The sequence below is a fragment of the Cryptomeria japonica genome, chromosome 3 (assembly GCF_030272615.1).
Source record: "Cryptomeria japonica chromosome 3, Sugi_1.0, whole genome shotgun sequence".
In the NCBI taxonomy this organism is placed as follows: Eukaryota; Viridiplantae; Streptophyta; class Pinopsida; order Cupressales; family Cupressaceae; genus Cryptomeria; species Cryptomeria japonica.
In genome coordinates this window covers 340,423,395-340,446,914 of record NC_081407.1, presented here as the reverse complement: position 1 = coordinate 340,446,914, position 23,520 = coordinate 340,423,395, and the positions used below count along the sequence as shown (strand labels likewise).

Genomic DNA, 23,520 nt, shown 5'->3' with positions numbered 1-23,520 from the left:
GAAGGTTTATGATTTATTATTCTCAAAGATAAGTGGGTTTTGAAGACTCATTATCTGTCTCTTCCGCAGGACAGCAATAATAGTGGGAATGGTCTTTGCTTGATAGTTCCTTGCTTCCTTCATTTGATCATGACCTTTGCTACTTAGGAATGTCATCATCACTTTGTGCTTCCGCATTCATGCTTGCCATCTGCATCACTGTTTAGTAGACAAGGCCTTACATCAAATAACTATGATCGTTCATTCTCTTTTTTCTAATTGCTGATCATTGTGTTTAATCGCTGCATCTTGAGATGTCTTTGTTTGATACCGATGATTTGTATCATTCATATTCTCTTCTTGGTCATTGTTTTTATGGTCAACCATCTTAGTATTGCTATAACAAATTTGAATTTTACCTTCAAATTTGTCTCCATAGGAGACTTCCCGAATTTGAATGCCCTCAACCTACTATGATTTTAGAACTAATCTTAGAATGTATGTTTGGATTAGATGAGGACAATACAGTCTCCCCTCCTTAAAAATCCTTGCCCACAAGCATTCTTAAGTTGTCAAGTTGATGCCAGGGTCCCAAATGATTTGGTAGAATGCCTCAACATGTATTCCTTGCTTCATGCTAATGTTATTGAACTCACTAGGTTTAGTAGACTCTACCTTGTCGTGCAGCAATTCCATTTCTTTCAATTTATTCATCATAGAATATCCACAATCCCAAGTTTTGTAGTGCCATTTAGGTGGAACACTAGTGGAAGTGATCTCTTGAAGCTCATAATTAGAAGGATCACTCCAACATTGTATGAATTTTTTTGAAACCTGTCGTTGAAAATCATCATAAGCTATCTTCAATTTGAAATAGATGTTATTCTTGGTCAATTGGGAAAAGATATTGCTCAACCATAGAATCAAAGCTCTTCCATATTCTCTCAAGGTGTCAAGAAAGGATTTTTGGGCTTTCCAATCTATTGCAACCATCACAATGTATTAGAAAGGATTGTATCGCCACCTCTTAGAATGTTGATAGGAATTATCATTCATGGTGGCATAGATGTATAGCAGAATGATACTGGTAGGATTTCTTTTTCTTACACTTATCCTCCATAAAGTGAACAATGGTTCAATAACCCTTTGGTCATTAATTCATGTCATCACTATATAGCCATAACTATTTTGTAGGACGTATGCTAGAAGTGTTATTACTTCTCCAACATTCAACGTTTAATCTTTGATCAAAGGATGGAATCTTCTTTATGAACCTGATCCAAACTGCAATCTCTTGAAATCTGATGGGGGAGTGATTGGTGCTAGCATTACTAGGTTTTGCCTTACTATCCAATCTTGTTTCAACCCTTCATTAATGGGAGGTTCTCCCCAGTCCCCAATAGAATGATTGTCTCCAATCATGTTATGACCTTCATAAAGAGATTTTTTATTCAACTACAAACAAAATATTACTAGTATGCTGAAACTTATCCTTGTTCACTATCTTTGGTATCTCATTTCTCCATACCTTCACATTCCTTTGTTTATCTTCCTCAAGGTGGTTGGATTGTCATTGGACATACTATGTAATTTCAGATTCACTGTCATTAGAAATGTTACTTTCCTTATCCATGACCATTAATTTGTTAGGGGATGCCATGACATCCTCATCACTAAGCAATTCCACAGTCTGAATTTTGATCCCTAGCTTCAATCTCACCTATAATGCATGATCCTTGAGATAGTTTAAGACTAATCTCATAATCCTTATTAATCCATATACTTCCTTTATTTGTGATAGATGAGACACATGAAGAATTAACCACTTCTTGTGATGCTTGATGATTATATAATGATTTAGCTTTTTGGAGGGTTGTACAACTTGTCAAACCTTCTAAACTTTCTTCCCTTGGTGTAATGACCTTCAAGGCGTCTAATGACACTTGTTGTGATTTTTGGATTGATGAGTGTGTATGTGAAACTCTAAATGTAGTTCTTGAATCATAGATTCACAATCATTCATCCTCTGTCCTTTAAAGTGTTCATGCTTTCCACTTTCCTTTCTCAAGTCCAAGTGATGACTTCTATGTCCCTTAGGTAGGTACTTCATCCGTAGATCAATGCAGTCTTCTAGAGACATATCCTATTGAAGACCTCCTTTTAACCAATCTTGTTAAAATTGCTCATGTAGATCCACCAATGTTCGTTCACTGTTTTGACATTCGGCTCTAGATGGGTATGTTGGTGTAACTGATTTCAAACTTGTTGAAGGCATATGCCTCTTTGGAGTTTGATGGTTATTGCCTCCATTGTTTATCATGGTTACCATGCCCAACAATTGAGAGAGTCTCTCTCGAGTGTTTCTATTTTGTGCCATGGATGGATTCATTTTAGAATGATGCCCATTTGAGATGTTTCCCCACTAAAGGAACACAATAAGTCACTGAGAGGGGGGGTGAATCAGTGATATTCCAAAACTTGAAACCTCCAAGAAGATTAAAGCTAGAAGAATCAAGGCCTAGCAATTATGAACAAAGACATTAAAGTAATTTGCACACACATATAGAAGGCAATCTCATACAACACAAGATGTACGAGGAAAACCCACTGTGGGAAAAACCTCAGTGAGAATAGCTACTGGAGTCTACTGCTCCAATCCAACCTCACAATGAAAAACTGATTACAACATTTATGGGCACCAACCCAAGGGAGCACCAACCCCTAATTTTTATGAGAACCTACTCAAAGAAGCACCTACCCCTGCTCTGAGCACCTACTCGGAGAAATACAATAATTTAACAATTAAAAAAAACATTACAATGAAAAACCTTGTTACAAATGAGTTTTGTAACCCTTAGAATCTAAATGACATGTATACCCTACCACTTTGATTTAATGTCCCTTGATATCTCTATTCTGCCTTCTTAATCTTTGCAACTCATCACGGTCATCTGCTCAATGTTATTTACCTATATCTCTGATTGCTTCACCTCTTTCCTTCACAGGAACCTTCCCTTTTCACATACACTTGGCTTTGCCTGCTGCTATCTTTCTTCTTTGCAATCTCTCGTTCCCAAGATGTATCCTTACTATTCTACGATACACACACACGCACTTAGCTCTATACTCTATTCTCATTTCTTTGCAATTACACTTTCTCAGGATTGACACCTTTCAATATTCTACATGCACACTCTTTCTCTACAACTCACTCCTTTCTGCAACACACCTTACCTTTTTGCTCTCTCTCTTTCTGCAACTTCACACTTTCTTTTCTTCCCACCTCTATACCCACGCTTGGAATATACACCTGGATATTCTTCTCTCTACCAGCTCTCACTGTATCCAACACAACTCACACTACATCCACACACTTGGAATACACTTCAATATCTCTCCCAACTCGAAGACATACTCACCTACTCAACATCACATCAAAAGAATATCTCTTATTGGTCATCTCTATCAATGCAGATTTTCCCTCCAAGAAGGAACTTTGATTTTAATCCTTTTGGTCATCTAAGAAATCATCCTTGCAGGCCGATGGGATTCTCTGTACATTCCTTTCATATAAATAACCGACAATAATAAATGCCTTCTTTTGATATCCTTCTGCATTTCGATTATTTTTCTGTGATTGGATTACCATACTTAGCAATATTTGGTCTGATATGATTCCTCGAGCCTCACAACGGACCAACAACATGCTCTACAGCTTGACTGCCATTAAATGCAGTTTCAATACTTTCTTGACCTTCTCGAATTTCTTTGATTGGACTGTAAAAACTACTTCATTTCTGTTCACCATCTCTTCACGCAATGGCTTTTCTCTTTTGGATGTACATTCATTCATTCTGCTCACACTATGTCTTCAATTCAATCATCCATGTCACCTGGGCATCGTTGGTCAATTGCCCATGTGGACAAATCAACAATCGAGTTGCATTGGCGGCGTTAAGATATTCTCATTTGGTCAACAACTCCATTTAGGGTTTTATCGTTAAGACCCTCCACGGTCACACCGAACAAAAACCCTATTGCTATAGCTTTAAAAGTTTGCAAGAGGCTTTTTGGATCATGGCGAAGTGCCATGTTACACCGAACTCCAAACCAGTGTCGGCAAGACACACCACAGGTCACACCGAAAAGAGAGCACATCGGTGTGACACCTTCGGGTCTACAAAGACCAAACTTGATCTTACAAAAACATGAGGTCTCAACGAAAAGGAAGACGAGCCACACACGAACAAACTAAGCCAAGGTGGACAAATCAACCGCTGCCACGTGGAAACCAACGAACACTTGGACGAGGTGGGCCTGACAGAGATGATGAAGTCGCACCGCACAAAGAACATGTCAGCAAGACACCTTGCGTGTCACAACAAAAAAAAAGGCATTTCGCCAGAGTATCAACAAGCCGATAAGAGACAAAATCGGTCATACCAATCAGCCAAGTCTCATCGACAAAGGAACATGCCGATGAGACCTATCGAATGTCTCCCCGAAAAGATAATTCGCCAAGTCTTATGAGATCTAATAGCTGGAAATTTGTCTTGCCGAACCACTAGGTCACACGGACCAAAAGGCCATGTTGCCAAGACACCGTTGTTGTCACACCGAAGCAGAACCCACATTGGTAAGAGCGTAAGTCCATCACACCGAAAAGAGGTATTTCGATGTAGTTCAAAGGGGTGGCGAGAAGGAAGACGTCTTGCCGAAAAGCAAAGTCTTGGCGAAAAGCCTTTTGCCGCCACTCAACCAAGGGGCCTGCACACACATGAAAGAGCCAACGCGCGGCCGCCACATAGGCATCTCCGAGCACAAAAACAAAACGGGCCCGGCTATCGGAGATCGGAGATTGGCAAAAGTTAGAACTAAGGAACAAAATGACTTCAATTTTTCCAGTCAGACACGATCACACGACATAAGACATGATATACTTGGCAGGGTCCACATCGGAGATCGGAGGATCGAGAGAAATACGAACTTAAAAACAAGAGCAATACACTTCCACTTTTTCAGTCGGACGCAATAGACCAATAAGAAACTTGGCTAGGCCCCAAACAAACGAACCGTGGCAAGGATGGATCAATCAATGACTACCACGTGGAGCCGACGAACACCAGAACGAGGTGGTCCCAACCACTCAACATCGCTCACCACACAAAGGGATGTCACCAAGACCAAATAACACTCACACCGAAATGGGGATGTCAGTAAAACCCTTTAGGTCTGCACAGCCTGAAAACAGTCATGCCCAGAAGCCAAGTCACACCGACAAGAAGCTATGTCGGCCAAACGCAACACTTGTCACACCGAAGATAAACCTTGTCGCCCAAACATAACCTTCGTCACACCAAAAAGAGGTTTTTATCGATGTAACACCCAAAGGTCTGTGAAGCCCGAAAACTATCATGGCGATAGAAATCACCCCGAAATGTGATATATCACTGGGACAGAAAGGGGGTCTTGCCGAAAACTGTCAAACATATAGATTTTCACCATTTTTCATTTTGTAACAAGCATAGACCAAGAGCGATGGATCCAACACAATATGAGATCAATGTAGATCACTAATACCTGATTTGAGACACATATATCCAATGCATTTGCACATCTTCAATCCATTCTTTTTTGCACTTCAACTCTTCTACAACCTGCAACCTAACTTTGTTGACATCAGTGACAACATTATACCAACACCCACAAGCTGGCAAGTTCTCTGATACCATTGTAATGTCCCATTTTAAGAACAATGCGATATAACCACAAAATATAATGCTCTAATACCACTTGTAATGTCCCCTTATCTTAAGACTTATTGAAAATAGGGACTATCAACTATAAGAATCAATTGCAAGAGTGTTTTTTCCTTCAAGCCTCTATAATTACTATTAATTATGATTAATGATATATGATACCACATGGAATTATCCAATAATGCAATTGATAAAATAGTAATATGTTAATTCAAGAACAATATATATATTAGGATAATTGTTCTTATCAATATCACTGCTATTTCTGATTGGACAACTAGATATTTGCTAAGCGAAATGACGTATTTGCACTTATTGCAATGATCACTAGGATCTCTGCTATATCAAATATGGTAATGTAAACATGCAAGACAATCTTGTTATATTGCTATGTCCAATGTATTCCTTTGAATATATGCAATTATATGTAAGAAAATATTGCTTGTAGCAATATTGATTGTTTTCTTTGATATGATCCCTTAAATCATGCAATGTCTAATAAATAATATTGCCTATAGCGATATAATTGCTGTTTCGAATATGGATGTATAACCTTGCAACAATAATCTGATGCTGCGTCTGCTATATAATATCTTTCCTTGCAATCAATGGTGTTGTCTCGGATATGGTGTTATGAACTTGCAATCAGTTTAGCTAAATAGGCCGACGCTAAAATGAGCTGATCCAATATATGGATTAGAGTTAGTAAGTATCCAATTCAATAATGCTAAGAATGAGTGTTTGATTTGTTTACCTCACTGGGTAAACAGGAAGAATACAGAAATTGAACAGCAATGTACGATGCAAATATAAAAGAAGTACCAGAATAAGCTTTCCATTAATGTCAAAGGATGTTCATATTATATCCGTTGTTTAACAATACATGTCTCAACACCCGAAGGTGATACAATATATGACTGCCGAAGGGGTGCGACCCAACCGTCGCGACTCCAACTACCTACCCGTCGGCTAACTAACTTTTGATAATTAACATTACTAACTATACACTTTTTCCCGATAACATCATCCCCCCCAAAAAAAAAGTCGTCTCCGACGACTAACAACAAAATGGAGACAATGTAATATAAATATACAACCAAGTGAAAGTCAAGGAGGGGGCTGAGGAAGCGTCCCTGAAGTCGAAGGGTGAGATGCGGGTGGCTGGGCCGCCAGGCAGGCGCGGAGCTCATAGACCTGCTGGGTGCGTGCTGCCACATCTCGCTCTGCTACCAACACCTTCTCTAAGGCAGTCTTCACCATAAGCGCCGCCTCCAGTAGCTCCCTCTCCTTGGTATCGGCGGACTCCGTCATGCGAACCAACTGAGCCTGAACAACATCTAACTCCTGCTGGATGAGACTCCGCGCACCCTGTTCCTCTGAAAGACGGGCGTCCACCGCAACCTTCTCTGCACGGGCTGCCTCAAGCTGTGCGACCAACTCTGATCTCTCGGCTGCCCACGAGGCTTGTTGCCTGGCCGTGTCCCGCTCCAACTCCACTCGAGCAGCCTCGCGAACCGCGGACTCATGCTGTGTCTGGCGTAAGGTATAGTAGGCCTCCCTATAAACCTGCTCAATCTCCCGGACGAGAGTCGTCACCCTACTCTCCACGACCGGCTGAGGCACCCGCCAAGCCTCCAACATCGCCTCCGTCTGGGTAACTGGCCACCCTCGTGCCTCAAAACATGAGGTAAAAGCTGCGGGACAGCCCTCTCGCATAAACTGGAGGACCTGCTCTAATTCCTCCACAACCTGCTGTAGAGACCGTGTCTGGGCCGCGGCCACCACTCGCCGGCCCCTCGTCACCATATCTGCCAGATAAACCTCAATGTCCTCTCCCTCTAGCCCCGATGTAGGTACAGGAGGCCCACGTGGTAACTCAAAAGTCTCCTCAACCACACCAACTGCATCCTGCTGGCCCAATGGTGTGTCTCCCGCCCCCTCAAGTGTAGCAGTCGCCTGCTCTGAGCCGGTAGGAACACCCTCTCCAGGGACCTGTCGCTCTGCCTGCGTCTCCGCCGAGGAATCCTCCAGATCCACCACCTCAGTGGGAGGCTCTCGCCGAGGTGAGAGTACAGCTGCTCCTACGGGTGGCGTCACTGTCATCTGGAATCTCCGGGTCAGCCAACTCCCCATAGCCGCCACTGATGGAACTGCACTCAACACCTCCGACCCTCTCGCCCCCGTGGAGACATGTCCCGTGATGGGCTCCTCCAACAAGGAGGCCGCAACCGTCACCACTGCATCGGATCCTACGACATCCAGTCGCACCTGAGGCTCCGTCTCAACTATCTCCTCTGCCAGGCCTCCCTGCGGTGGTCCACACAACCCCGCCGTGCTGTCAGTACATGCCTCCGCGGGAATCGGTCCTGCGGCTGGTATGACGGAAGGTGCTGCGGCCGGCTGCATGGGCCTGAGTGTAACGGGCGTGCGGCTCTGTCCAAATGCCGGAATCGAAGTACTACCCGCGGACGGCCCCACAAGTGTGCCAAGTGGGAGTGTGAGTGGTGCAAACAACACTCGCTCTCCGGCGGGCTCCATCCTCCCCTCGTCTGTGGCCCTACTACTGTCGTCCTCATCCTCTGAATCCTCGGAATCCTCTGCACTGCTAGAAGTTTCTCGCCCACTATCTGGTTCTGCTGCGGTGGTCTCTAACACCCGTTTCCGCTTCGCGGAAGAGTGTCCAATATCCAGATGTCGCCAATGCATGATAGGAGGCTCACCCTCCGCCAAGGGTCCCTGTGGCCGTACCTCCAACTCAGCCTCTGGCACTGCTTCTCGCGTAGCCTCCAAGAACAGTCCAATGGCATAGTGGGGCATGTAAAAGGTGCGCTGCTCCATCATCAAGAAGGCGCACATCCGCTCGGATAACAAGGTAGCCCAATCATAGACGACTCCGTTCATCAACCCGTTCATCAATACTATCTGTGGTAGAGCGATGTCTGATGCCCTACCCGACCCTGTCAACCTGCTTTTGATGACGTCCATAATACATCGCCAGTGACCCTCTGCGACAAAGGACCTGCGCATCCCACGACCCTTCGTGGCGTCTACGATGCTCGCCAACTCTGCGGGGGTCAAGTCTCGGGACACTCGCTTAATCCAATGTTCTTTTTCTTCCCGTGTCATCTTCTTCGGTTTCAAGTCCACTTTCTTGCCATGTATGCCTGGGATGCCAAATACTCTGGTGAAATCTGCAGGTTTGAAGGATATGGTGATATCCTTCTCCAAATACTCAAATGTGCTCGTCCGTGAGCGGCTATCAAAGGTATCAACCATATACCGCAATGCTCCCTCGTACTCGCGAATGGCGAACACAGGCATCCGTATAGCCCATTCTACCCCTGCTCGGCGGAGACTTGTTTTCACCAAATTATCATCCGGCGTGTCTTGCCACCATTTCCGACATTCCACCCCATTCAATCCCTCAAAAGTGATATTCTGTGAAGTGGAGGTGTTCTTCCCTCGTACAGTGGACTGCTGTGGTGTCTTTTTCTTCTGCCTGGCTTCCATTGTGCCACCTGCTATTCGAACACCTGAAGGGAGAATACGTGCATCCGGCTTCTTATGGCTGCTATCCTGCAATTGTTTTTTCCAGTTTCTTTTTCCCGCAGACTCCATTGACCTGCTAACCGCTTCTTGATTTGCCCTTGTCGGATGGAAGGCACCTAACTACCTCCTGGCAGGTAGGCCGTACGGCTGTAATCCTCAACTACCTCCGGCTAATAAAATGCTCAAACAAATCTTCGTCCACCTCCCGCACTACACTGCACGGTAATTTTGAAAAATCCTTGCGGCTGCCAAGTTCGGTTCAAGCCCTTTGGGCTTATTCTGGTTCAGCGACTGATACTAGCAGCTCGCGGGGTGTAACATGCGAAGGTCGTTTGCCAAAATACTCCACGGGATACCCCTTCGGTAGGCGGCGTTGTTTCTCCCTTCGGTAGCTTCGTTTTATTCCCCTTCGGTTCGGCGTGGCTGTTCGGTAGGCGTGGCTGTGCGGCGTTTGTTTCCCTCCCTTCAGCGTTTTATCTCCCTTCGTTCGGTAGGCGTGGCTGTGCGGCGTTTGTTTCCCTCCCTTCAGCGTTTTATCTCCCTTCGTTCGGTAGGCGTGGCTGTGCGGCGTTAACCCTGTGCGGTGCCTTTGTCTCGTGCGGTGGCTTTGTCTTCATCCGGTGCCTTTGCTTCGCGTTTTGTCTCCGTTTTGCTTGTGCGGCTTTTATAAATCTCCGGACTACCACCGCACGGTGGCTTCCACCTACGGTGGTGTCCACCGTCGGTGGTGCCACCGCACGGTGGCTTCCACCTACGGTGGTCCCGCCGTCGGTGGTGCCACCGCACGGTGGCTTCCACCTACGGTGGTCCCACCGTCGGTGGTGCCACCGCACGGTGGTGTTCACCGTGGGTGGTGCCACCGCACGGTGGTGTTCACCGTGGGTGGTGCCACCGCACGGTGGTGTCCACCGTGGGTGTCCACCTACGGTGGTGCCACCGCACGGTGGTGTCCACCGTGGGTGGTCCCCCCACGTGGCCACCGCACGGTGGTGCCACTACGTGGCCACCGTGCGGTGGTCTTTTTCGCCCTTTTTTCTAACTTTTTTTTCATTTTTTTTTTTTCAATGTTTTTCAATTTTTTCCTTTATATATTTTTTCAATTTTTTTTTTTTTTGAATTTTCTAATTATTTTTTTTTTTTTTCCCTTCTTTTTTTTTTTTTTTTTTTTCATTTATTGGCTGACTGCGACTGTGCACCTCCTGTCGGGCTACTCCTGTGCGCTTCCACCCTCTGGTGATACACTTTCAGTTTCGACCCATTGACGCCCTCTGGGATTACCTGTCCATCGAGGGTCGAGAGTTTGACGGATCCGTTGGCGGCGACCTCTTGGATCCTGTAAGGGCCTAGCCACTTCACTTTGAACTTGCCGGGCTTAATCTCGTTCCTTCCGTTATACTTTAGGACTAATTGGCCCGGTGTGAACCTCGCCCGCCGAATGTGTTGGTCATGCCAGTATTTCCTGCGTTGTTGGGCCACGTCTGTCACCCACTGTGCCATCGTCCGTCTTTCATCCAACTTATTTAAGGCGTATAGTCTCTCTCGAAGGCTTTCCATGTCACCCAGTTTGTTGTCAATGGCGATTCTGAGACTTGGCACCATGAATTCGATCGGTACCACAGCCTCCTGGCCATACATCAATTGGAAAGGTGTCTGCCCGGTGGTTACTTTGTAAGTTGTGCGGTACGCCCAAAGTACCGAAGGCAGACGCTCTTCCCAGTCTTCCTTTTCCACCCCACAGGACTTATAAATTACCGACACGATGATTTTGTTGGTTGCCTCGGCCTGACCGTTTGCCCTGGGATAGTACGGACTCGATAGAGAATGAAAAATTTTGAACTCGGTTGTCAGTAGTCGAACAATATGATTTACAAAGTGCCCTCCTCTATCACTTGTCAGTTGAATCGGTATTCCGTACCGGGTGATAATCTGTTCATAAATGAATTTCGCCGTGCTGACAGCGGAGTTGTCTGCCAACGCCCTGGCTTCCACCCATTTGGTCAAATATTCTGTCGCCACGACAATGTATCTACATCGTCGGGCGCGACTCGGTTTTAATGGACCAACGAAGTCTAACCCCCATCTTTCGAACAATTCTTGAGCATGCGCCGGGTTAAGTGGCATGAAATCTCTTTTTAATGGTCGCCCAGCACGCTGACATGTATCACAACTTGTCACCCATTCTCTGGCGTCATTATGCAGTGTCGGCCACCACAAGCCAGCTAGTAGGACCTTCCTTGCTGTCGTATCCGGTCCCATGTGCCCTCCAGCAGCCCCTTCATGGGCTTCTCTCAATACTCCTGGGATTTCCTCTTCCAAGACACATCGTCGTAGGATCTGATCAGGTCCCATTTTGTAGAGAAGACCATTTATAAGTTGGAATGTTCGGCTTCTTAATGCAAGTTTCCGTCTTTCGCCTGGTGGCATTTCCTTCGGAAATTTTGATGTTGACAGATATTCACCCACACTGGTGTACCAATGAGGAAGGATGGCAATGCGGAAAAGATGGGTGTCCGGAAAATCCTCGCTAATGCCTTCGGCCGGCTCTCCCGACTTGATCCGTGATAGCTGGTCGGCTATGACGTGGCTCCTGCCAGGTCTGACAATGATGTTGAACGTAAATTCTTGTAACAGCAACAGCCATCGACTAATCCGCCCCTGGATGATTGGCTTGTTCACCAAATACATCAACGCCTGGTGATCCACATAAAATGTGAATGGTGTCGCCAGTAAATAATGTCTGAATTTTTGGACGGAGTATACCATGCCGAGGGCTTCTCTCTCCGTCGTGCTGTAGTTCCTCTCCGCGTTTGACAAGAGTCGACTTGCAAAATATACTGGGTGGTCCAGCCCGTGGCTGCCGACCTGTGCTAGGGTGGCCCCTATGGCGAAGTTGGATGCGTCGACATGTACATGGAACTCTTTGTCCCAATCTGGGTATGTCAAGATTGGCGCACCCACCAATCGTGATTTTAACTCTTGAAAAGCCTCTTCTTGGGCCGTCCCCCAGACGTAGGGCTCCCCCCTTCGTGTCAGCTTATCAAGTGGGTATGATACTTGGGCAAAGTTCTTAATAAACCGCCTATAATACCCGATGTGTCCAAGAAATGACTTGACGCCGGTAACATCGTCGGGCGCCTCCATCTCCACGATGACTCGTATTTTGTCAGGGTCCGTCTTCAGTCCAGCCTTGCAGACGATGTGCCCTAGTAACTTGCCCTGAGGCACCATGAATCTGCATTTCTTGGGATTTAGGGCGAGGCGGGCTCGTCGGCATCTCTCCATGCATTCGCCAAGTGCGGCCAGATGTGCCTCCTCCGTGCTGTAAATGGACCAATCATCCAAGAATGCTTTGAAGTTTCCCACGGACATTTTATCGAAGATATGGAGGATTATCCGTTGAAAGGTAGCTGGCGCGTTGCACAACCCGAATGGCATCCGGTTGTATGCATAGACGCCATCTTCTACGATAAAGGTGGTCTTCAATTTGTCCTCCTCTGCAATGGAAATTTGATTATATCCGGAGAATCCATCCATAAATGAATAAATTTCGTGACCCGCGACTTCCTCGAGGATGGTGTCTGTGAATGGTATGGGAAATGGGTCTTTAATTGTGACAGCATTCAAACACCTGAAGTCTACACAGATTCTTATCTGATCGGCCTCCTTTTTCAAAGATATTACAATGGGTGATACCCATTCACTCGTCTGGACCTTGAAGATAATCCCTGCTTCCAGCATGCGGTCAATTTCATTATTTACCCTGGCCGCATAATTTTTGTTCATTCTGTATGGCCTCTTCCGTACGGGCACGGCCCCGGGAACCAAAGGGATCCGATGTACACAGAGTTCTTGTGGTACCCCCTTGAGGTCCTTATATGTCCAAGCGAACACGTCTTTGTATTCTGTAAAAATTTTGAACGCCGCCGTCTTTAAGACGGGATTCCAGTCGTCGCCGACTAGAATATTTTTCTGTTCTGAAGGTTCTCCAAGGTTTGTAACTTGAAGTGCGGATTCTTCATACCTTATGGGCTTACTTTTGTCAAACTTGTGCGCTGGTGCGTCATCCACAGGGACATCCCCTTCCTTGTATTGTCCGTACTCTGGCGGAAACTCGTTCATGTCAGGTCCTTCGATCCCCAACATATTGCACCCGTACAATAATTCATAGTCTTCCATTTGCCAATGGAAGAGCCCTCTCAAAGAATCCGTCTCATCCTCAGAACAGGCTTGAATTCCTAAGATGCCTTCATCATTTGGTTCCCTGCCCTCCTTCCCTTCGTCGGTATCGTCTCTGTCGGACTCTGACTCCGACGCCAACTCTTCACTGACCTGTTGAGTTTTGAGGTCAATGGTATACCTTCGGCCAGCCTTTTCCATGGACAAGGTGTTTTTCTTCCAATTGTGATTTGCTTTGGCCGCCACCAACCAGCCTCTACCGAGGATGGCGTCGTACCCTTTCTTCTTCAATGGGATGACCACAAAATTCAGGACGAATGGCTGTGTTCCGATCGTCACCTGTTGCGCCATGAGTGTGCCCAGCGGCTTGATGCCGTGTTGGTCTGCTCCCAATAAAGTAAAGGTGGACGGCCAGAGAGTAGGTTTACCCAATTTTTTCCATGTTTCCTCTGGCAAGACATTTACTCCCGACCCGCCGTCGACAATTGTGTCGGTCAGGATGGTGCCCAATATACCCATTTCCACCACTGCTGGGTGTCTACCATTGTTGATCGTCAGGGTTAATGGGTCTGCTGCTGTCTCGCCAAGGTTGTCCTTGCCATGTATTGGTTGGCCTACTGGGGTTACTATTGCGGATTGCAACAACGTGGCTCGCAAGTGCGGCATACTTTCCAGGAGGTCCTTCATTTTGACAGGTATCTCAACCTGTAACAGTTGGTTTATAATGTTTGTTTCTCCTTCAGAGCGAGAAGTACCCGCCATCTTTTGTGCACCCTTGCTCCTCAACATCTCCCTCTCCAATTCCGCTCGTGCCTCCAGTGCCTTTTGTTTTTCCGTACGGGGGTCTGGATAAGTGGCTGCTTTCGTCTTGGACCTTGTTATGGCGAGTGCATCCTCCGTTTCTACATTCAACAGGTTCACGCCAGATTTGGGACAATTGCCATCATCATGGTCCCCGGGACCGCACCACTTGCAAAGTTTTTGTGGTGCTTCCTCCACCGTACAGTCTCTAGCGAAATGCCCCCAGTGATTGCAAGCTCGGCATTGTATCATCGGCCGCCCTTTAGCGTCGTATTGGATTCGGCTTCTATTATTCGTATTGTTATTATTGCCTCTTCCTCGCCTGTTGTTTCGGTAGCCGCCAGACGAGGCGTTGTTGCTCGCAGGCTGGGACGTGCCAGCTGACGCAGATGGTTCTGCAAAGAGGACCTGTTGGCTACGAGTCCTCATATTGTACGGACACTCCTTGGTAAGATGTCCGGCAATCTGACAAATATCACAAAATGCTTTTTTCGGACAAGACCCCTTGGTGTGTCCGTCGGTACGGCAGTCCGTGCACCATAACTCCCCTTCGTCGCCCTTGCTTGTGCTTCCTTTCGTTGCCTTTATCTCTCTCATCATTCGCTCCATATCTTTTTGGAGAGCCCGTACCTTCCGATTAGAGTCGTCATCACTACTATCACTTTTGTCCGAGGAGGAATCATCGTCCGTCGAGGATTTATTTTTCTTCTTCTTGGACGTCTTCTGTTCACTCTCTAAATCCATTGCCCTGTTATAGGCGTCCGAATATGAAGAAGGGGGTACTATCTTCATTTTTCGTCTAAGGGATTTCTTTAGGCCTTCCACGAACCACCGTTTTTTCAATCCGTCTGCCGGCTGGTTCTCCATCTTTCCTAGCAGCTCTTTGAGCCGCCGGCTGTAGGTTCGGACAGTCTCGTCCTTCCTCTGTTTCGTGCTGTAGATTTCGGCTACGATCTCATTATCGTCTCTTAGGAGACGAAACTCTGCTTGAAATTCCTTCTTTAGGTCTGCCCATGTGCCAATTTTGGCCTTGTCCGCATCCGAAAACCAGTCGATGGCTACGCCCCTCAGTGTTGCGGGAAACTGTGTTACCCAATCGTCCTCGTCGGTAACACCATTCGCTCCCCAAATTGTTTCACACGTGCGACAGTGGCGGACAGGGTCTTCTTTCCCATCCCCATGGAACTTTGGAAGTTTTTGTTTTTGTGCCATACCTTGCCTTTTTACCACTGGTGGTGGCTGTTGTCCTACTCCTGATGGGTCAGATCCTATAAGGGGTGCTTGACCGCCGTGCCCCGGTGTCCCTCCGACACTCCTGGCAGCCCCGGTGTCTTCTCCCTCTACTACCTCCTCCCCACTCCTTGGAGTTTTGCTAGCCTCTGGTGTGTGTGGCAAGTCCCTCAACTCCCTCAACTGAGTTTGGGTACACTCTATCCTGCGGCGGGTTTCCGCAAGTAACTCCTCCCGACTCCGTGGGTGGCCTCTGGCCTCACCGTCCCCTTCGGAGCGTTCCTCCTCTCTTCGCTTATACCTCTGTCGCCTTTCCGCTTGCTGTTCAAGGATCAAGGCACGTTGGGCTACTGCACGTTCATCTATATATTGTTGCTTATTTTTGTCTTTATTCAGTGTATTGGGCATTAATTGCCAGACCGCTTTGATGACATAAAAAGTAGAACACTTTTATTCATTCATAATGTGGAAGACAAGTTTATGCCAACAATATGACATAATTATTACAGTAAGTGTTCTTTATTCCGTCCCGTATGGGTCACGGTTCAAATGCCCCTCGCGCCATCTCGTTCTGCTTCCCGTTCCTCGTACTGTTGCAAAATTTCTTGGCGTCGGTCCTCCCGGGCAATCTCCTCCAGGCGAGCTTGTTGTGCCAACGATGCTTGTGCTAGCAGTCGAGGGAGATGGTTCATCAACCGATTTACCTCCGGACTCACTTCCAACGCTGTCCACACGGCACTTGGTGGGACTCCTGCCTCCGCCGCCTCTCGTCGCACGTGGGTCTGAATGGCTACTTGGAGTAGAATCGAAAATTCTCTCGTCGCAGTGTCTTCTCCTATATAGAGTTCTGTTTGGGCATCGTCGACCTCAGGATTCACCTCACCAACGGGTAGGCCCATTGTCTCTGTGCGCCATCCGTGTCTTCCGGTCCTGAGTTCGTGTCGGCAACGGCGCCAAATGTTTACCTCACTGGGTAAACAGGAAGAATACAGAAATTGAACAGCAATGTACGATGCAAATATAAAAGAAGTACCAGAATAAGCTTTCCATTAATGTCAAAGGATGTTCATATTATATCCGTTGTTTAACAATACATGTCTCAACACCCGAAGGTGATACAATATATGACTGCCGAAGGGGTGCGACCCAACCGTCGCGACTCCAACTACCTACCCGTCGGCTAACTAACTTTTGATAATTAACATTACTAACTATACACTTTTTCCCGATAACATGATTCCCCTTAAATATCTTGTAATGCTGATCAGCTGTAACCCTTGGTTTGGAACAGTCATGCCTTCCCTTACATCTTATCTCCTCATGAAATATTGGTTTAATATTAAATCACACCTTTCATTTTCTAATCGCATCCCTTTGTATGAGTATAATCATGGTTCTTTATTAATTTGTCTAATCGTGGCTTTTCCTTTGACTAGTTTGTTTATACCGTAACCACACATTTTATACTCTATTCCTTAATTTAACCAAATAAGGATAAGATGATCTTGAGTGGTGGAAGGTTAATGATTTATTATTCTCAATGATAAGTGGCAGTTGAAGACTCACGATTTGTCTCTTCCTTGGGACGGTGATAATGGTGGGAATGTTCTTTGTTTGATAGTTCCTTGCTTCCTTCATTCGATCACGACCTTTGCTACTTAAAAAAGTCATTATCACTTTGTGCTTCTGCGTTCATGCTTGCCATCCATGTCAATTGTTTTGTAGACAAGGCCTTACGTCAAATAACCATGATCGTTCATTCTCTTTTTCTAATTGCTGATCATTGTATTTAATTGCTGCATGTCGAGATGTCTTTGTTTGACACTGATGGTTTGTATCGTTTATATTCTCTTCTTGGTCATTGTTTTTATGGTTAACCATCTTAGTACAGCCATGGAATGTTAGATGAATAAATTTCAATACATGCTTCTTCCTTTTTTGGACCAGACAAAGATCTCAATACATTTTCAATAAATTTTGCATACCCCTAACTTGTCTTTTTTACTTTCTACCATGTTGAAATCTCAAACAGCCATGGAATGTTAGATGAATAATTTTCCATCCATTTCCATAGATTAATCCTCTCTATAATTATTAGCAGCATATCTTAAACATACACCCAAAATTTTATCATTAATTGCATGAGCAAGTCAAACAATTCTATTAGAGGGAGAGTAGCAAAAGTCCACAACAAAATTATACCATTGAAGGTTTAGTAGAATAGCAGCACCACCTTTCACTTTACAATCTTTTTTGGCGAACCAGATAGCTCCAAGCCAAATAATCTTAAAAGCACAATATAGACTAAACCTTACAGATTTGATTTCTTGTAACAGTCCCAAGTCTAGGGCCTATCTAGATTTGCAAAAATAACTAACAAAAACTTTCTATCTTGGGCTTCTAATCCTCTAACATTCCAATTTAAAATCTTCATGAAAATAAGAGAACAATTACTTAAGTGAAGGGTTGTTCCCTCCCCGCATACAAAACTTTTTCGATGTAGTTTGGGAGTGGGTTTCTACTCTTACTTCCAACATTCACCCAAGACAAGTCTCCTCCTAGACTATTATTCTTATGTTTTCCATTTAATCCAGACACAAAATCAATGCCACTCGCCATGGGAGTCCTCCCAACAGAGTCACCTAACACATTTTGTCTTTTTGAATAAGAACTTTAGAAAGAGTCTCTACCTCCACTAGGCACAACAGGCATATCCCCCCTAATCACTTCTATATTTCGATTAACAAAGGAAGGACTAAGGGATTGTAAGTTACTATCCTGCGCCTACTCCTCAAAGGAGCATCAACATTTATTATATTACTTTCTCCTACAATTTTAGGTGTTCCACCTTGTGAGCCAATGAAAATTCCTTTGGAGGGCATCTAAATCAAAGGAGAATTGCCTACTAAATCGTTATTGATGGCCAGAATAACCACATACTCAACTTGATCCATATTAGTATTCAAATCACCATTTTCCTCACCCTAGAGATCAGCATTTATCTCATCTATTTTAACATTTAATCTCCATACTCTTATCTTTAGAGTTAGACATTTCAACTTCCTTAGAAACCTTATCATTTGAATTTCACTTCACTAAGGGGCAATCTTTCCTAACATGCCCATCTGTCATGTAGAGGAAGCAAGAGTTTAAACCCCCAAGGCCATTTATTTCACAATAAATAATAACATCAGGAGTCACAAAGGAGAAGAATTCAGGAAAATAAAAAGCAGGTTTAAAGGAAATAAAAATTCAAGCATTCATGTGTGACAGTGAGGATCTCATTTTTTTGGCTATATGGCCTAACACACATTACAATTCTTCTATTCTATTCTATCCTTTCCTCATTTTTTTCCTTCCCCCAAGGAGTTCAAACCATTAGAAAGCAAGAACCAAATGTGAGGTGGAACATCACAAATTTCAACCCATCTAGGAGCAAAATGCAATACCACTTCCCAAAATTAACCATAAGATCCTAAGGACAAGCCCTAAACATAAAATGGCCAGCTTTCCAGGTTTTTTTCAAGATTACTCTTCTCTGCACATTACTAATTTTGAAAGACACCAAAAAAAGCCAATTTGCATTACAAGACAGAAGAAGACATACAAATCATGTTTCTTACACCACACAAAGCCACTCTAGACATCTAAAAATTCTAGAAGGGAGAGTGTCAAAAGTAAGGCAAACAAAAACAATACCAACATTCATGAGCCTCTATTCTTCACTCTTTAACACTAAATACATTGCATCATTTGGAGTCAAGGAAGACTCACCTTTCTTGTTAACTACACCCAAACCTTGGAAATTCCCTCCATTTCTATCTTCACTCTCAAACTGAGTTCCTTCAACAATCACAAGCCTTTCATTGTTTATAAATTACAAGGGATTGTTTAAAAGACTTTGAGCCCCTGAAATCTCTGCTTCCTATAGATTTATCAAGAAAGACTCACCTTCTTGTTAACTACATCCAACCCTTGTAAAATCCCTCCATTTCTACCTTCACTCTCAAACTGAGCTCCTTCAACAGTCACAACCCTTTCATTGTTGACAAGGGATTTTTTAAAAGATTTTGAGCCCCTGAAATCTCTGCTTCCCATAGATTTTCTGCCATGAACAATACAACCTAACACTTCGGTCATATCTTACCTGTCCTTTCTTCTACTTTGGTCATATCTTACCTGCACCTTCTTCTACCACACCAGTGGCATTCAGGCCTCACTCAATTTCTAAGTAAGCATGTTGATAGAAATCAGCAATGACAGACAACTTAGCCCAACACAACCAACCAAACAAACTAGATGAAACCAAACAACACACAACAAGAACACTAAATACGATCAAACTAAACAAACAGATGCTAATGGAAGTAAACACCAAAAGTACAAAGAATAGAAAAAAGAAGAAAGATGGAGAGCAATGGAGGATGATGGTTCGTCTTCCACGCCATTTCTTCTTGCTCCTCTCATCAAATTGACATTTTATAATTACTATTACCATTATTGAATGTTATTGATATCTCTTACAGCCAATATATATGCATGTTGCTTGAAAGTGAGATCTTGATATCTTCCATGATGTTGTAGCGTTTGGCCCTCGACAATCTATATATTTAGGCATCACCTTCATGCCAATAACCCCTCCATTAGTTTATCATTCCATCTGTGGTGTTATATGTTAAAAGTCAGAAAGTGTTTCAGAAATGGACAAAATCTAGTTAACTATTAAGAGGGAGAGGCTAAGAACAAACTCATTAAGCAAATATACTCTTAACCTTCATTAAACCTTGGGGTACAAAGCACCAAAAGTCATGTATTTCAAATAAAAATGCACTGAAATTTGAAAGGATAAAGTGAACCATTTCCTATTGGTGTGTACTATGAGGGTAATATGGACCATTTAGAGATCTAGGGGTAGTATAGCTATACTTGTTGATTTCCTCCAATGTAAAGTTTAAGACATTTCATCATGCCCTCCTACTGCAACACCAGATCAAAACAAATGCACAATGGAGTTGGTCACTGCATACACTAAGGTATGAGTGGTATTACATCCATATAATATCATCAAATTCATAATAAGATATCAACAAGTAAATGTATTTTCTTTTTATTCCTTGTGTTATCTCCAGTAGCTACAGGTGATGGAGTTGTAACAAAGGTACTGAAGCCATATAAGAGCAATGTGCTATTAAGTGAGAGCATATGATGACAATATAGCACTGACAATTAGAGGGTGTATCCTCATGGCATGTTTGTTTGACCATATGGCTTTTACTTAAAGTTGTGGAAACTATCTCTGTGTTGTGGGTGGAATGAGGCAAACTGTCACATGATTACAGCCACCTTAGTGAGCTCCAAGTGTATCTAATAAATTCAAACCATTTATGATGTTGTTGAATAGCAGGAACATAGCTATCTTTTTGAAAGAAATACACATTGGTGTAAAGAAACCATAAATAGCATATTTTTTTGCTGTATGTTTAGCAAGCATTTTTCACTCAAACTAGGAAGAAACGTTTATTACAGAAGATTAAAAAAAATCCAAATGAAGCATTCTAACATCCAAGAATAATTAGCATGATCATTTCATAGAAGAAATTTCCATTCCACTAAGAAACTATACTCATCAAGTTCATGATGATAGATAAAACTGTCAAAACACAATAGGATCAGCTTCAATTATTCACTTAGACGTTTGAGCACGAAGTGACAAAAAAATCTACTAGATGTAATGCAATTTGGAGTAAATATGCAATAATTAACACATTATTGATATGTTTTGCTCCCATTATCATGGAGTTTTTATGATATGAATTATGAAGTAACAAAATAACAAATACAATGAACAAGACAACACAGACCGCATCATTAATGACATGGAGAAGCTCTGCTTGTGGGTAGCTGAGGGCCAATGGGACTGTGACGGCACCACTTATCCAGGTGGCCCACATGCCAGCTACAAACTCTGCAGATGGCTTTGCTATGATCCCAATACGAGCCCCCTCCAGATCAGTTGTTCCATTAAATGCATTTTGTAATTCAGAAAGTCCTTCCTTTGGCTTTTCCAAGTAACCCTGAAATAAAACCAATCATTTTTAATGTAGATGGTTAGAAACTTTTTAAAACAAGAAACATTGGACATCCATGTGATTCATCTAAAAGAATTTGGGGATCCACAAATTAATCCTTTTCAATATTTACCTACATATGAATTTCATAAAAACGCCCTCTAAAGAGTATACACTAGACAAAGAAACATGTTTTCCCTAATGGATAAGATTGTTTTCTACTTTCCAGATTACATGGATGAATAACAAGTTTTAATTTGATTATGAATCCATCCAGAACATTCAGGATTATGTTGATTTAAGCACCGCTTTTCTTGCAGTGTTACAGTGTTCTAATATAACAAGCCATACTTAGGCTTTTGAAAAGTGATGCACTACCAATTCAGTGGGTTGTCCAACAGTAGCTGATTGAAAATTTCCAACAGTAGCTGATTGAAAATTTCCCGTTTTCAATATGCTTGATATCTGACAAGCAGAGGTGAGTAGTTGGCTGTAGCTGCAACTCTTTTGACCAGATGTTACTGCCAGTTTTCTTTGTGCTTCTAACCCCACCTTAGCTGCTGTTCTGATCACCTCCATGAATTTTACAAGTTGAGAATCTGAAAATTCAGAGTCAGCAAAGTTGTAAATGTATCAGTTAAATCTTAAAGCCTTTTTTTCTGCAAAACTAGTGATGAAAATTAAGAAACAAAAAGGATATTATGTTTCACCGAAGCAGTATTACCTTGAAGAAAACAATTTTTGCTTCTTATTTAAATTATGCTCATTAATCATCCGGATAGCATAGGCATATCTTAAATTCAGCAATAACCAGAATAAGTTCATAATAGTGAGAGGCTGCCACCAATTGTTCATATGGCATATTTTTAAGTCATATAGTTGCATTCCATGTTTGACTCTAAAAATGAGGAAAAGAAGTTGAAGCGTCACATGTTTGGCTCTAGAAACAGATTACAGCATATTTGGATCTTAAAACAACATAGTTACCCAATGAATTCTTGTGTGAAGGAAAGTTCTAGAAAACGTGCACATATTGGAAAACAGAAACCATTGTGAAATATCAGAGCTGATATTCAGTTTTCATTCCAATAAAAAATAGAGGTTCTATCCAATTCACAGCTGGAAAGTCAGCGGTCAATCTTTAACATCCAACATTATACAGAGACAAAATGATGTCCAATGACAATCACCCAGATCATGGTCAATTTTAACCATACAAGACTGAGTCAAATTAGAAGAGACAATGCTGAGTCAGGTTGGAGATAAATCAAGTATCAAAAGTAGGGATAAGTCAGGCATGGTGCTAAATGGTTGTGTTTTCCTCCTGTATATCTTCTTCTCTTTTGTAAATTTTAAAATACTATTCTTTCTGTTTTGCAAATTTTAAAACTCTATTCCTTCTGTTTTGCAAATTTTAAAACTCTATTCCTTCTGTTTCGTAAATTTTGAAATGCTATTTCCTTATGTTCAATGTTTTTTCTTGGCCTTTCTGAACTTGATATGCACATACAGATTCCTAAAATTGGCTATGTTTTCCAAGAGTATTGATAGATAATACATGCTGGCAGTTGGTTTTGCATTTTTCTCTAAACATTCATTCTTTTTGTTTGAAAAATTTATTATTTTTCTTTATGGTTTACTCATATAAACTAATAATAAGTATAATGTTCCAGCTGCGCCTTTTTCTGCTGGATCATATATTGTTTTCCATAATACATGAGAATTTTCTAACAGTTCAAGTAAGTATAATATATCTTGGAGTAGGTTACCCTCCCATTGCACTTCACAATCCTTGTCATATTCAGCTATTATGTATAACTGAGAAGCCAGCCACCTGACATGCAGCCTTCCTGTCAAGGATTAAGTAAAAACAACCCATCTGCCAAATACACCAAGTTACCTTAATACAAGGACAAATTCAATAGTTAGAACTATTGGACCAGGTTCACCATTGTGAT

The 23,520-nt window shown here is 43.2% G+C and overlaps 1 protein-coding gene across 3 annotated transcripts in view; it reads right to left on the bottom strand.

Annotated features, from left to right (window-relative positions):
* The window catches only part of LOC131029377 (probable CoA ligase CCL8), a 285,390-nt gene that overhangs the window by 228,282 nt on the left and 33,588 nt on the right, over positions 1–23,520 (bottom strand). For 2 of the 3 annotated variants that reach the window (XM_057959841.2, XM_057959840.2), the window contains exons 2-3: positions 21,941–22,161; positions 21,356–21,568 (exon numbers count right to left, since the gene is read on the bottom strand). In XM_057959841.2, the coding sequence (XP_057815824.1) occupies positions 21,356–21,568; positions 21,941–22,141 (414 nt within the window). In that variant the 5' untranslated portion in view covers positions 22,142–22,161. The remainder of the gene's footprint in view (positions 1–21,355; positions 21,569–21,940; positions 22,162–23,520) is intronic. The other variant, XM_057959842.2, reaches the window with a different exon arrangement.